Consider the following 13697-nt stretch of genomic DNA (forward strand, 5'->3'; position numbering starts at 1 on the left):
ATGCCTGCTAATTCAACAGTGTTTGAAAGTTTCTTGGAAGTGACCCTTCTTTGTGAAATAGTAACTACTAATACTGTGGTACATCCTTTAGAAGGAGGATGTTCGACTATAAGATCCCTTAAAATCGCAATTCATGGACAGTGAGGCGTGGGAAGTGGCTTTACCTCTCTTGCATAGGGGAAGCTTTGTCTTATGCAAACACTACACATCTTTCAATATACTTTTTACCGGATATTTTCAGATCAAGCCTCCACACATCTCTGTTAATCAAGTCCATCCTTTTTCTTTTTCTTTGATCAGGATGCCCCCCAGCTGGAGAACCATGACCCCATGTGAGAACCCTAGAAAGTAAATGTAGATATGGAAGATATGATGCATCTTCTCTATAAGGCATTCCATCTTTCAAGGATCTCTTTTTGTTTGCTCCAGCCATAGCTATTGCTGACGTGAATAACACTTCTGAACTCCCCTGATGAATTCTACGAATTCAGCAGTTTGTTCCATGGAAAGGGCCAGGATACATGGTGCAGGCTATATTATTTCCATATTGTTTCCCTCTTCTGTTTGGTGGGACAGGTCACCTGCCTTGCTATGCCTGTTTTCAGGTCGATAAGTTATAACATAATCAACGTGAGAGAACAAAATGTTCAGCTATTGTACTTCATGCTTGACAGATACAATAGATGTTTATAGCCAGTCCATACGGATATCTTTTGACATGTCCCCTCTAAATGAGGTCTCTATTATGAGGAAGCATCTTTAATAGCTAGCAGCCCCCTGCCTTAGATCTTATAGTGTTCTTTCTCTATCCATCAAGGTCCAAGAATAATAAGCAAAAGGGTGGCGTTCTATAGGATCTGATGCATTTTTTGTGATAGAACTGCTCTGACTGCAAGGGCAGAGGCCTTTGCATCGATGGAAAGGTGAGAGCGTTCTTATGTCAAGCCAAATCTTGGGGCATATTATCAAGGGATTTATCTCCGCTTTTTTGGCTTTGAAAACCAAGAAAGCGGAGATAAAATTATCTCCCGATCAGCAACAGGGTGCTAACACGCTTCCCCTTGCATCTCTAATGAGATGCAAAGGGGACGTTCCAGAGAAAAATAATAGGAGAAATGTTGTTAAGCGACATTTCTCCTATTATCAAGGATTTCGCTAACCCTGTTAGTGATAAAAAAAAAAGCAGCGCTAACCGCGGTTAGCGCTGCTTTTTTTACACCTGGTATTTTCCTGACTTAGCCATGATATCCTATGGAAGGTGGATATCATGGCTAAGTTTGTGAGCCCCTATCATCAAGCTAACGCCAAACTTCGAGAGATTATCGTTTGTTTTCCAGCGATAATCTCTCATTTGGCAGTTAGCGCGAGGATTTTTATCACTTCTGAGATAAACCTTGCTAATAGCAAGTTATCTCTGCGATAATTTCCGGCGTTGCTTAGCGATAAAAAATTTGTTGCTAAGCCTCGTTAGCGATAAATATCGCTAATCGTTGATAATATGCCCCCTTGTTCCTTTTTCGTTCCCCAAACAAATGCCACTCCCTTCCGGGCAACCACATTATGGGTTGTATTATGGTGCAAAACGTTTGGTGAAACTGGCAAGTCTGACAAAACTTGGTGCTTCTTTTACTGTTTGTGAGGAAGGCCATTCCAAGCCTGCTTTAACCTTTACTAGGCCCATTCTGACACCTTGACTTGAAATCTCAAAACTAACAAAGGTGACGTTTGGCACCTCATGTAACCGTTTTTAGCCCTGGTATAGAGTGAATGTTTCTGGTAAGTACTTTTGTAACTTGCGCTCACTGTTCTTCCAAAGTCAGTGAGTTAATCATTATATAATCCATATATACAACCATAGAGACATCTAATAGATGCATTGAACCCTTCCTTCTCTGGTTGTTTCTCGTGATAGAGTTGCAGGCAGCCCACCTGCAAGCTCTCCTTGTGTTACACGGTAGACAACAGCTAGCTGGCCTGCTCCCAATCACATAACCTCAGTCGGTCTCATACAATCCCCTACAGGCAGACATTCAGTCACATCTCTGTTGGCCCCATCTCTCATCCTCACTCGACACAGATTTAAATGATTGACTCATCAATTTGTCCAAGCTGTGCCGCCCTTGAAAGGTCTGAATGTATGCTGCATATCCTTCAAATACTATATGCTTGAGATTGTGGGCTTGATTTGTAATTTGGTAAGTTGTAAACCAGTACATGCAAATTGCAAACCTACTAGTTAAAACCTGCCCAGTATTTTGCGACGTGACTGGAGTAATCAAGAGTCAAATTGCAAAATGAACATTGTCAGGAGATTGCAGACCTCCATCCCTGCTTTTTCATTCCTTCAATGTGAATGTTCTGTTTCTTTAAGCAGCCTTTGCGACTCCTTATGGGACAGAAGTAGCTCCACACTGAGGAAAGACAATGAAGGGAGCTGGCATTGGTCCCCTGAATCATTGCCTGCTCCCACAAGGCCACCCAAAAACTTTCTCCAATGAAAGCTGCCCCACAGGAACAATTTCCCCTTTGGGAATCAATAAAATCCTAACGTGTGTGTCCATAACCATTACACCTGTCAACTAGAAGGGGAAAGTCCCTCTCCTGGACCCTATTATTTGTGATTCGGATTGGGTCACAAAAGTCCTTTTGCAAGTCAAGAATACCTTTTCGATTAAAAAATGGCTTTTGTATGGACAGACCCTATGACATGCTTTCCTCAGACATATAGAGCCCGATTCACAAAAGTAATCGGAGGCAAAATCCTAACTTTACAACTTTCGGTATTTACAAAAAGGGATTTAATAGTAGTAAAATTAGGATTCCTAACTTTACTACTACTAAACTGAGACAAAATCCTAACTTTATGACTTTCGGTATTCACAAAAGGAATTTGGTAGTAAAGTTAGGAATCCTAACTTTACTACTACTAAATGCGTTTTGTGTATACCGAAAGTCGCAAAGTTCGGATTTTGTCTCAGATCACTTTTGTGAATCGGGCCATATATACCACTTACACCATACGAAGTAACATTGCTCCTTCTGCATCTGCATATTCTTTAGTCTACTCTTCCCACAAAAACTCACCAAGGATTGCCCAGGCACCAACAGTGCAATCTTTCCTCATACACACAGAGAATGGTTATAAAAAGAGCACTTCTCTTGAACAAAAGGAGGGACTAGGAGGGCTTTTTAACGGGGTCCAGCGTACATTGCTCAAACACTGAATACAAAGGAAGGTACGCAGATCCCCAAAGAAAATGGAGCAACGTGAGAAAGAGAAAGCAAAAGGAGGGGGAATCCACCTTAACGGAACTAGAGTCCTCACACACCCAACAAGCTAGGTGTCATGCTTCATCAAATGGATTCGCTCCTCGTCGGGTCGGCCGTGCAATACCCGAGGGGCAACCTTAAAGGGGCTCTTTAGCTGAGATACTTTTGTTCCTGCCGTATGGTGCCGTGGGTGTGAGGGCCCTAGGGGGAAGTGTAGATGTGAAAAAGTGATTCTAAAAAAGGTTGGATAATCCACATAGGGAATTTTAATGAAGTGGTTATCCACCTTATTAAAAATAAACAAGAGAGGTTGCTTGTAGGCCCAATTATACAGGAGAGCAATGCTCTACTCTACAATTGTGGTCAACATGTTTCACACAGTGTGTTCAAAAGATACTGTGCATTTCGTCAGGACCTAAAACACTATCTACACGTTGAGTATTGGTGGAGAAGTTCCTACCTACCCCTAATCTTACATGCGAGCATGGTGTTCCATCAAGTGTTAACCTAACTAGGAGATGAGGCTGGCTTCCACAATACTCTCAGCATACAACTCCTCAGAGTGTGGTGTCCTGTCCATAATAGGACGAACGCAGTCAATCTACCCCTGCGCCAGGCTGAGAGACCGGAGCAACCGCATTAAATACGCACTTCACTGAGCTAAGGTCCACTAGTCAAAGTGGCAGTGCAATGGCCAGTGTTTTACCTTTTGCAAATTTTGGGGCCCATAAAACGCTATCAGATGATTCGAAATTCACAATTGAGGCTTTCAAGAAATCAAAACATTCAATAAACGTGCTGCACGTTAGGCTCCACAAAGACAACGGTTTTAACACCAAGAAGTTTTATTAAAGCTTAATGGATTATAAAACAAAAAAATCATCAAGTTAGTCATCAAAATTAAGTTGAAATCAAATGGATTAAATGAGAGGATAAACTGATCTCAGCCCCCCTTTAAGGAAAGACAAAGGTTAGTCAGTCACTCATGGACAGAGTACTCAAAATAAATCCTACTTTAAGACAAGTTGAAAATGGGTCTGCCCTGTATTTTAGTCTGCGCTGGCTTAAATCACACAATTCTAACAATTGAGACACCTAAACACAGTTGTCATGAAACAGTCCAATCAGGTCGAAGCAAAGCGATACCATTATATACCAGTTAGGTTTCCGGGAACCTTCACAATACAGCTTCTCTCTGCGAACTTCAAACTCACATTTTTGCAAGAGTAGATGGAGGGAACAACCTGCACTCTGTGGGTGTCTTCATGAGTGCAATCCTCATTCAAACATTACATGATTATCCTAAAGAAAACATTTCACATGGGAAAAGAAGCTAAAGATCAATACATTTCATAATTAGGATTCCAGCTTGACCTATAAATAAATTGTTCATGTGTTACAAGTAAGATGGCACCCAACATTTGCCATTTTAAAATGCAGGCCTACATTACCAACTGTCAATCTAAGCGTGAATAAACGTAGTTAATAACATCTGCTTGTGTATGTGTAAATGCCAATTGAATGCAAAATATTTATTATAAATAAACTCTTTCACAAGCTTCACGTTTACATGGGAAATAGGCACAGCACATGCAACAGTAGCATATTAGTCGCATACATGGTTACAGCAGTAGAAACAGAACAGGAAGAGAACTGTAGAACAAGCATTTACAATGCAACGGTTTCGCCTTTGGAAAAGTTTGAGCTATTGGCATTGTGAATGACAAACTTTTTATTTATGTGTTGGTTTTGAAAACAGATAAATAAATGGCATTGTCATTTACAGTGGCAATAGCTTAATCTCTCGCAAATGCGATTTGTATTGCAACTATTATAGTTAGCATTTTGCACTACGATGAAAACTGGCTAGAGATAGATACAAAAAACAAGTCTTAGCTAGGAGGTAATACTCACCAGAGAGAGACACCCGGCAAAAATGACTTCACTTAAACTATCATATGTACAGCACTAAACATTGCACATCCTTCATTGAATAACTGTTTGTTTACTGCACTAAAGATTGAAGATTACTCGTGTTATTTCTATAGTGCTCACATGCTTCATCTACATATTAAGCACCCGGTCCTTTCCTCATCTTGTGATTCACTGTGGACGAGTCTTACCTTGTCACTCAGACCCCTGGGCTCCTCTTCCTGGGGGATGGGAGAGAGGACGCGACCCCCTGCACCGACTCCCGTCCTCTCTCATCTAGGGGCTGTCTAGAACAATACACCATCTAGGTGGGGGTCAGTCTAGCTGCAGAACATGGCTGTGCAAATGTCATTAGGCTGAAGGTCAGGGCGCGTAAAACGCAGACTTTAGCACGAATCAGATGGTCTCAGTGACATTTTATAGGATAATTAGAATAGGCAATTGTTGGGCATTTTATTTTCAGCGCAAATCCCCTTCTGGACAGTTTATGGCGTGTTTCAGCTCAGACGCCATCAGTAGAGGTAACCCTTAAAAACACGAGAGGGAGGGCATGGGGTGGGGAGGGAGGGTCACTCATCCGCACAAAACGACAGCAAAAAAGAACCTTCTACACCTCAAAAACGCTTACCCTGAGAACTGGATGTGGTGGAAATAAGAAACTCGCCCAGGCCAAGGTCGCAAGAGAGGAAACTGTGACACGAATAAAAACATATCAACATATATTTTATGTAGCGCAGTAGGCTTTATATAAACGTTTTATTTTTAACGAACCAAATGTTACTCATTGTTTTGACTTGCTTCGGGGTTTCCAGCTCATGGCTAGTTGCAGGTAGCAAACAGATTTCTGCAGCACGTACATTAACTCATCAACCTATCCTACGCTACACACTAAATTTAAAATGTAAAACAGGCAAAAAGTGCGACTTGTAGCCGTAGTGATAGTGCTTAAAGGAACCCTGACACCCGAGGAATACGGGGACGGGTAATAAGGGGGCTTACAAGGAGTTAAAGTCACCGAGAAAAAAAAATACCAGAGCGACGACTTTTGTATGTCCTCGACATATATTAATACCGGAAAGTGATATGGATTTTGAGAAAAAACATTAAAGGCAAGAGGGGAACAGCAAGTGGGAGATTCACGGAAACGCAGAAAAAAAGGTTTTGGGACACTTTCGTGTTGTTTAGACAGGAATTAAACCACAGTATGCGCAGCAATGCCATGCTTTAAATAAAGAGTAAATGTTGACCTGTGAAAGACGTGTACGCATGTGTGGATAAACTTTGTAAGCAGAACAGTTGTTCAGACACAGAATTCACGACTGCAGGCGAGTACTCAGGGGCACCACCTGCTTTATAATGTATATACGTTTTGCACACACTTGGGAACGACATGCCCAAGATCACAGAGCGTGCAAAGCGAAGCCGGGACATACAATCTGCTCTGTACAGATTAAGCACCCGGTCCTTTCCCTGTCTTGTCTGTGGACGAGTCTTACCTTGTCACTCAGCCCCCTGGGCTCCTCTTCCCGGGGGATGGGGGAGAGGACGCGACCCCCATGCGCCGACTCCCGGCGCTGCTCTGCATCCTCCGGAGGGTCGGTGGCCTCGGATGCCAGGGTCGGGAGCAGACCTACAGGCTTTGTCGTGCTCCGGCGAACCCGCAAGGGTGGGGTCCCGTCGTTCCCCCGCAGGCGGCTCGCGGTCTTCGGCAGTGTCCTGACCCGGGGGGGCCTACCTGCTTGTATGGGCGCCCCACTCCTCACTTTCGGCCTCCCCACCGAGGCCCCCAGGGCCCGCAGGGAGGCCACTATACTCTCCTTCCTCCGCTCACGGTCCAGCATCTCCCCCTATGCTCCCAAAAATGCAAAAACGAAACTCCAGCTGTTCGTTATGGATAAAAAAGTTTAGCAAAAAATATCATGGCACCCCTCTGGCAGAACAAGGAAAGGCACGGAAGCGGGGGCGGGGGGGCGGGAAAGACACGGAAGCGGGAGGGGGGGCGGGAAAGACACGGAAGCGGGGGGTTGGGGCGGGAAAGACACGGACAGCGGGAGGGGGGGGAAGGAACGCACTCACCTGGACTTCTTCCGGCGGCCGTGGTCGGCATGAAATGAGGAAAACAAACACCAAAAAAAAAAAACGAAACTCCGCCCACCGCCCAATGACGATGCAAAAAGGGTGGAGAGCGAAAAAATGCAGTAACGCCCACAAATCTGGTCCGGCCATGACGGACAGATCTCTGTTCCAATGGCTAGCCTCCATTTATGGAGCTAGCCAATGGAACAGAGGGCGTATTCAAGTTCCCCATACTGAAAACTAAAGATTTCTCCTGGGGGCGGAGCTAAAGCTCCGTGCCCCAGGCGAAACCTAAAAAGGGCAACCTTCCCTCAAATACAGAACTGGCACCGCTCAGACAGCAACAAAGTGATCTTCCTTTCTAAACACTCAACAGCTTCTGCCCCCTTGCAGATTGCTAGTTCTGTAGCACCAGCAATTGTATACACATTCTAACCTAAGTGTGCAGAGAAATGTAGTTCAAACTTCCCTCAAACAGAGGACATGAAGACATCGGGTACAACAATGCAGGTTTCTTTCATGCCAAAGGCAGGGAACCCATGAAAACTAAGAGAGCATCTTTACCCCACATTGCTCAAGTGTAGCAGAGTGCAAGCTTCTCTCACAGAGAGAGTAGGTGCAGTACGGGCAGCAGCAGGGCATCTTTCTCTCACACACAACAGTTGCAGCATAAGCAACAAAACTGCTAGCCGAGCTTGCAGAGCTGATACAGCACAGACAACAGCAGTTCAAAATACAATTGCTATTCACAGAGCAAAGGTAGCACAGGGACGTGGTTTGACTTTTTTATTTGAAGAACAAAATATTTTAGTTAAGCAGGGAATTGGGTTGAGATCAAATTACTTTGTGTTGTCCTTTTTCCAGTCTAACTTGTGAATAGGCGGAATCACCCCTAAAAATGTCCCATGCACCACCTCCACAGTTTGCACAAAATGGGATCTCCCAATGGTGGCGTTAGTAGATAGAGCTACGACTTCAAGGGTCCATGCAGTGTAGGGAAAAACAGTTATCTGTGCCCAGTCCTTCATCTCTAACAATCATCAACAATAGTCACTGTAGAATGTTTGTTTGTTTGATGATGTCAGCTTGGCTTTTGAGTACTATTTTGACATCACTGCCCAGACGGCCTCTTTAATGGTAATAGAGTCTGACGTCCTCTCTACTCCTCGTGATAATGTTTGACACTGGTGACAGCTGTTAAAGGTGCCCTTTGTGTGCAGTTGGACTAACATTTGGCACAGTATGAGCAGATGGCACTGGCGAGTAGTTTGAGAAACGGCTCCCAGTGGGCAGTACTTGAAAAGCTCTCACGTGAGCAGTTTGAGAAGGGGTTTCTGGTGTGAAAAGCAAGCTATCACTGGTGACCAGTTTGAAAAGTTTGCCTTGAGGAGGACGGCCCTGGGTTTTGTGACCCAGACTGATTCAGGTAGGAAAAGGCGTAAAATGGGCATTCTTTCCAAATAACATATACCATGTCTCAACAGTTGCTGCTATAACTCCAGTCTCAAACTATTGAACAGTGACCAATACCTCGACGGAGGTGGTCACTGATTCGCAAAGAGACTGCTCTGGTAGTCGTGTTGGCAGCCTTCGGGGTAATGGGCAGCAGTCCAGCAGAGCTCTGTGTGCTCCCTCTGAGGTTTTAAAAGCAGAACTGGTTCCTTTAAAGGACACTGGCTACTTTTAAAGAATGTTTTCCATTTTGGAAAACACACACAGGGATAGTGGTGTGCTGTCCTTTGTAAGCCACAATCACTGTGTTTGTAGCCAATCGTCGGAGGCTGCAAATTTTGACCTGCTTGTTAATATTCATTAGGTATGTCTTTCTATGACTCCCTGTAAATAGAGATTTTGCGATGTGACCTAGTACATAAGTTGTTTTACAAACTAAGGGACCTTTCCCAAAAATTGTGTTCAATTTCCAACCACTTTTTCCAAGCATGCTCTTCATCTGGGCCTAAGCTCCTGATTATCACAAATATGGTCTACAATGACACGTTTTATAGAGAAGAGGCACTTGTGGCTGTGGTTGATTTCTCATTAAAAATACATAATTTCCTGCGGCTGAGACGCGTGATTCCAGATCTGGTCCACTTGGATCAGACCAGCTTTCTGCCAGATAGGGCAACCAGGCTAAATTTGAGGAAAACCCATAACTGACTGATGGAGGTGTGTGACCGTCGGGAGCCTCATGTGTTTCTGTCTTTGGACGCCGAAAAAGCGTTTGGCGCAGTACACTGGCCCTTCCTGGGGGGAGTATTGCTTAAGTTTGGCTTTGGTCCTAAGTTTAGGAAGTGGGTGAACCTTCTCTATACTGACCCAAGAGCGAGGGTAAAGGTCAATGGGGTGTTATCAGCGGACTTTCCCATACGGAGAGGGACCCGGCAGGGGTGCCCTCTGTCACCGCTATTGTTCGCCCTTACTATAGAAATAGTAGCGTGTGAGATACGACTTGACAGAGGGATAACAGGGTTGAAAACTGGCCGGATCGATACGGTTGAGGAAAAATATCGCTATACGCGGATGACATCCTCCTATATGTCACCCACACAGAGGTCTCAATACCACGACTAGTCACCCTGCTGGGCCGCTATGGCTCCCATTCAGGATACAAGATAAACTGGCATAAGTCAATCCTGTACAGCCCTAGGGGAGAGGAGGTATGGCCTACCCTGCCTGGGGCACTTCGGATTACCGTCGAGGGGTTTACATATTTGGGGATATATGTAACGAAGAACGACTCAATCTCGTATCAGAGAAATATTCAGAGAGTGCTCGCAAACTTCGCTAGTGACGCAGCCAGATGTAAGACCCTCCCCCTTACGATTCTGGGATGTGAAGCAATGTTCAAGATGATAACCTTGCCTCGGTTCTTGTACCGCCTACAGAATGAGTATTTCCCCCTCCCCCCGACAGGTCTTTAAAGAGATAAACGAAGAGCTTTGGTCGTTGCTTTGGCTGGGGAAACAACCCAGGATAGCCCTAGAGACAATGCAGAGGAACCAATATAATGGAGGGATCTGCTTACCAAATATTGAGGCGTACTGTTGGGCGGAACATTTATCGCCAATAAATGACTGGCTCCACGCCCCAGCAGACCACCCCACATATAGACTGGAGAGAGGGACAATGGCGCAACGCACTTGTTTGCACTACATATATGGAGGTAGGGGAAGGGAGAGACTACTCTCAGCAACGCGTGTGACAGTGGAGATGTGGGAGAGGGCGACTAAGAGGATTGGCTGGGCACACAAACCGACGAAACAAACCCCGATATGGCATTGTACATGGCTAAAGGAACTGCATAAATTGAAGGGGTTTAAAAGATGGGATGACATTGGTATCTCTGTTCTGGGAGATGTGCTGAAAAGGGGAGCTCTGAAGTCCTTCCAAGCGTTGAGGGTGGATTATGGATTGCATCATACTCAGTACTTGAAATACGCGCAAGTACGTCATGCATGGAGGGCAGAGATGGCGCTCACGGGTCCCCTGCCGGAGTATGCACCTCTTGAGGGCCGTCTGCTGCAGGAGCACACCCCGAATAAACTAGTTTCCCTGAACTATAAAACTTTGATTAATAATATGCCTGACGGACTGGTGAAACTGAAAGAAACGTGAGAACTAAATCTGGGGGAGATGGACATGCTTGTTTGGGAGACTGCCCTGATGCACCCTAGGGAAGTCGCGATAAAGTCTCGGCTTCGATTCATACAATTTAAAATCCTCCATAGGGTCTATTATGATAGACATCGATTGCACCAGATGGGGCGGGCCAGTGACCCTAACTGTCTGCGCTGTGGGTATGTAGAGGGAGACTTTTCTCATACCATTTGGGACTGCCGTGTAATCCAAGACTACTGGGCTAAGATATTAACTGAATTAAGCGACATACTGGAAATGGCCCTCCCGGTGGAGCCTAAACCGGTCCTATTGGGAATAACAAATAAGGTGGATCTGAATCGCCCACTTTTAATTTTCCTCACACTGGCTTTGGTGGTGGCCAAGAGGGATGTGGCTCGGGCTTGGGGCACTCCTATACCCCCACGACTAGATGACTGGAGAAGAGGCATGGATATCTACATGGCAGCGGAGAGGGTCACCTGCAAAGCAAGAGGTTGCCCCAAGAAGTTCAATAGAGTGTGGGGGAAATGGAGACGGTATTATGGTCTAGACGGGGGACTGTGAAAGAAAGAGGACAGGCCACCCTGTTGTCCCGGTACATGCGGGGGAGATTATGGACGGCTATGTGCAATGCAGCGATAGGTGGCGCGCCACTGTATCCATGTGTAGTGTTTTTTGTGAGATTCTCGGGAGGGTGGGCGGAGGGTGGATGGTGGGTAGGGTATGGTGAATGATTTCATGTGACATGCTTGATATGATTTTTATGTTTTAAAAATGCAAATAAAAATAATTAAAAAAAGAAAAAATACATAATTTCTAATTGCAGATCGCACCAGAGGTCAAAAAGCAGGAAGAAGGTGGGTATGATGAAGGACCCACCTATGCCGTAATAAACAAAGACGCTCTGAAGAACAAGAAGAACAACTCGGCTCCGCCCTTTCAGCAGCCTGAGCCAACTTTATACGCCTCAGTTAATATTCACTGATGGAGGTGCCGTGGATATAACCCAAGATGAGAACACCGAGTATATAACTGAGATCCAGCCTAGCTAAGTTCGAGTCATTTTGACTCCCGCTTAATTCATTGCGATTTGAACTATTTTGATGCCAGCAGTCAGCAGCTCCAGCATTGGTTTATCTTCTGTGTGAGAGTAATCAAAAATAACTTACTGAAGCCCCTCCAAACACCTACATGTTAGCTCCACCAAGCTCACCGCAGTCGAAGGCCTGTTAACCCAGTCAAGCCCAAACTTCCTAAGTGCTCGCAAAATGAACTATGACCCTCTGTATGGTAAGCCAGTAGGGCTCACCTCAGAGAGTGCTGGACAATTCTGATCTCTTCAGACAATGGAAGCCATCTCCACAAGCCCTGCTCTGCTCATGAACATCAGTTGTTGTTTTTCCAACCATTTCAGCCCAGATATTCCTTTTTCCAAATTCCAAGTCATTTCCATCCAGCTGGGGTAAGAGCAACTCATGCAATGCATAGCCTTTGAAATACAACTTCACTGGATCAACTTGCACCAAGTACCAGAGTCCCCGTCAGAGAGATTATTTCTGGCTTGTAGCCAAACCCAGCATAGTCCAGTTTTACTAACCTTGCCCAAGGCATTTATACTGTATTAAAACTTACCACAATGCTGTGTACCTTTTTAATTTTTGTTTCTGTGCCTATATGGAGCTGATCTCTGCCTGCTCTGGCTTTTTAATCATAAACCCTTGCGCCTCTTTGTATCCAGATAAAGACCTGCAATACCTGAGCCTTGGCAAAGCAAAGAAAAACCAGACAATGAGCCGGGACCTGTGTCTGTCCTTCGCCAACTTAATTAAAAAGAACTGCCTGCCTGTCATTCTCCAAACCTGCAGCGGAACGACACCGGAAATTTGACAATGGGACCAAGTGACACAATTTTCACAGTGGTTGAACGTTAGTGGCCAAGGGCCTAAGATATTTCATTCCAACTGAATGGCCACATTATCTTCTCTGCACACTTGCTTTTCCAAGCGTAGCCAAATTAAGCAGCCAAGCCCCGCTTATTTTCAGATATACCTTGTAAAGTGTTTTATTGCTTGTGAGTAGCATACTGATTATATACACACCGTTAAATAAAAGCTTGGTTCCAGTACGTTGAGAGTTGTTTGTCCAGTAAGGCTCAAGTTATAAATTTGTCAAGCAAATGTTTCTATTTCATATGGACTGGGCAGCAGTCTTAGGGGCATATTACCAAAGGCCCTTATCGCCGCTTTAGCAGGACTTTTTCCCGCTTAAGCGGCGATAATTTTTTCGCCCAATTACCAAGCTGTCGCTAACACCAGTTAGCGACAGCTTGTAGGCGATAGCGAGCATTTTGGGGCCCGCTTTGCATGTCTGCGATATTTATCGCTAATGACATGCAAAGTGGGCGTGCCAAAATGTTAGCGACTGATAACAGTCGCTAACATCGCTATCGCCTATGATCAACACAGGCGTAGTTTTGGAAATATTCGCGCTAAGCGCGAATATCTCCAAAAGCCAACGCCTGCCCTGACCAGTCCTTAGCCATGTTATCCAATGGGAGGTGGATAACATTGCTAAGAGCATTGTCACGCTAATGCGTGAATATCGCTGTATTGACAGCGATATTCACGCATTTCGCCTGATTTTTATCGCTTTTGAGATAAACCTTGCTAATAGCAAGTTATCACAGCGATAACAACAGGTGAAGGGCGGCGATAAAAATATTACCGCTAACCCTACTTAGCGATAAATATCGCTTTAGGTTGGTAATATGCCCCTTAGTTACTTAGGCTGTGACTCTT

General features: G+C 44.8%; 1 protein-coding gene across 1 annotated transcript in view; it reads left to right on the forward strand.

The window, feature by feature from the left end:
• Positions 1–13017, forward strand: part of LOC144769580 (leukocyte immunoglobulin-like receptor subfamily B member 5) — a 368889-nt gene extending 355872 nt beyond the window's left edge. Inside the window, exon 9 of the mRNA XM_078653740.1 lies at positions 11726–13017. Within this exon, the coding sequence (XP_078509866.1) occupies positions 11726–11884 (159 nt within the window). The 3' untranslated portion in view covers positions 11885–13017. The remainder of the gene's footprint in view (positions 1–11725) is intronic.
• The last annotated feature ends 680 nt before the right edge of the window (positions 13018–13697 follow it).

Source organism: Lissotriton helveticus, chromosome 7, assembly GCF_964261635.1.
Source record: "Lissotriton helveticus chromosome 7, aLisHel1.1, whole genome shotgun sequence".
In the NCBI taxonomy this organism is placed as follows: Eukaryota; Metazoa; Chordata; class Amphibia; order Caudata; family Salamandridae; genus Lissotriton; species Lissotriton helveticus.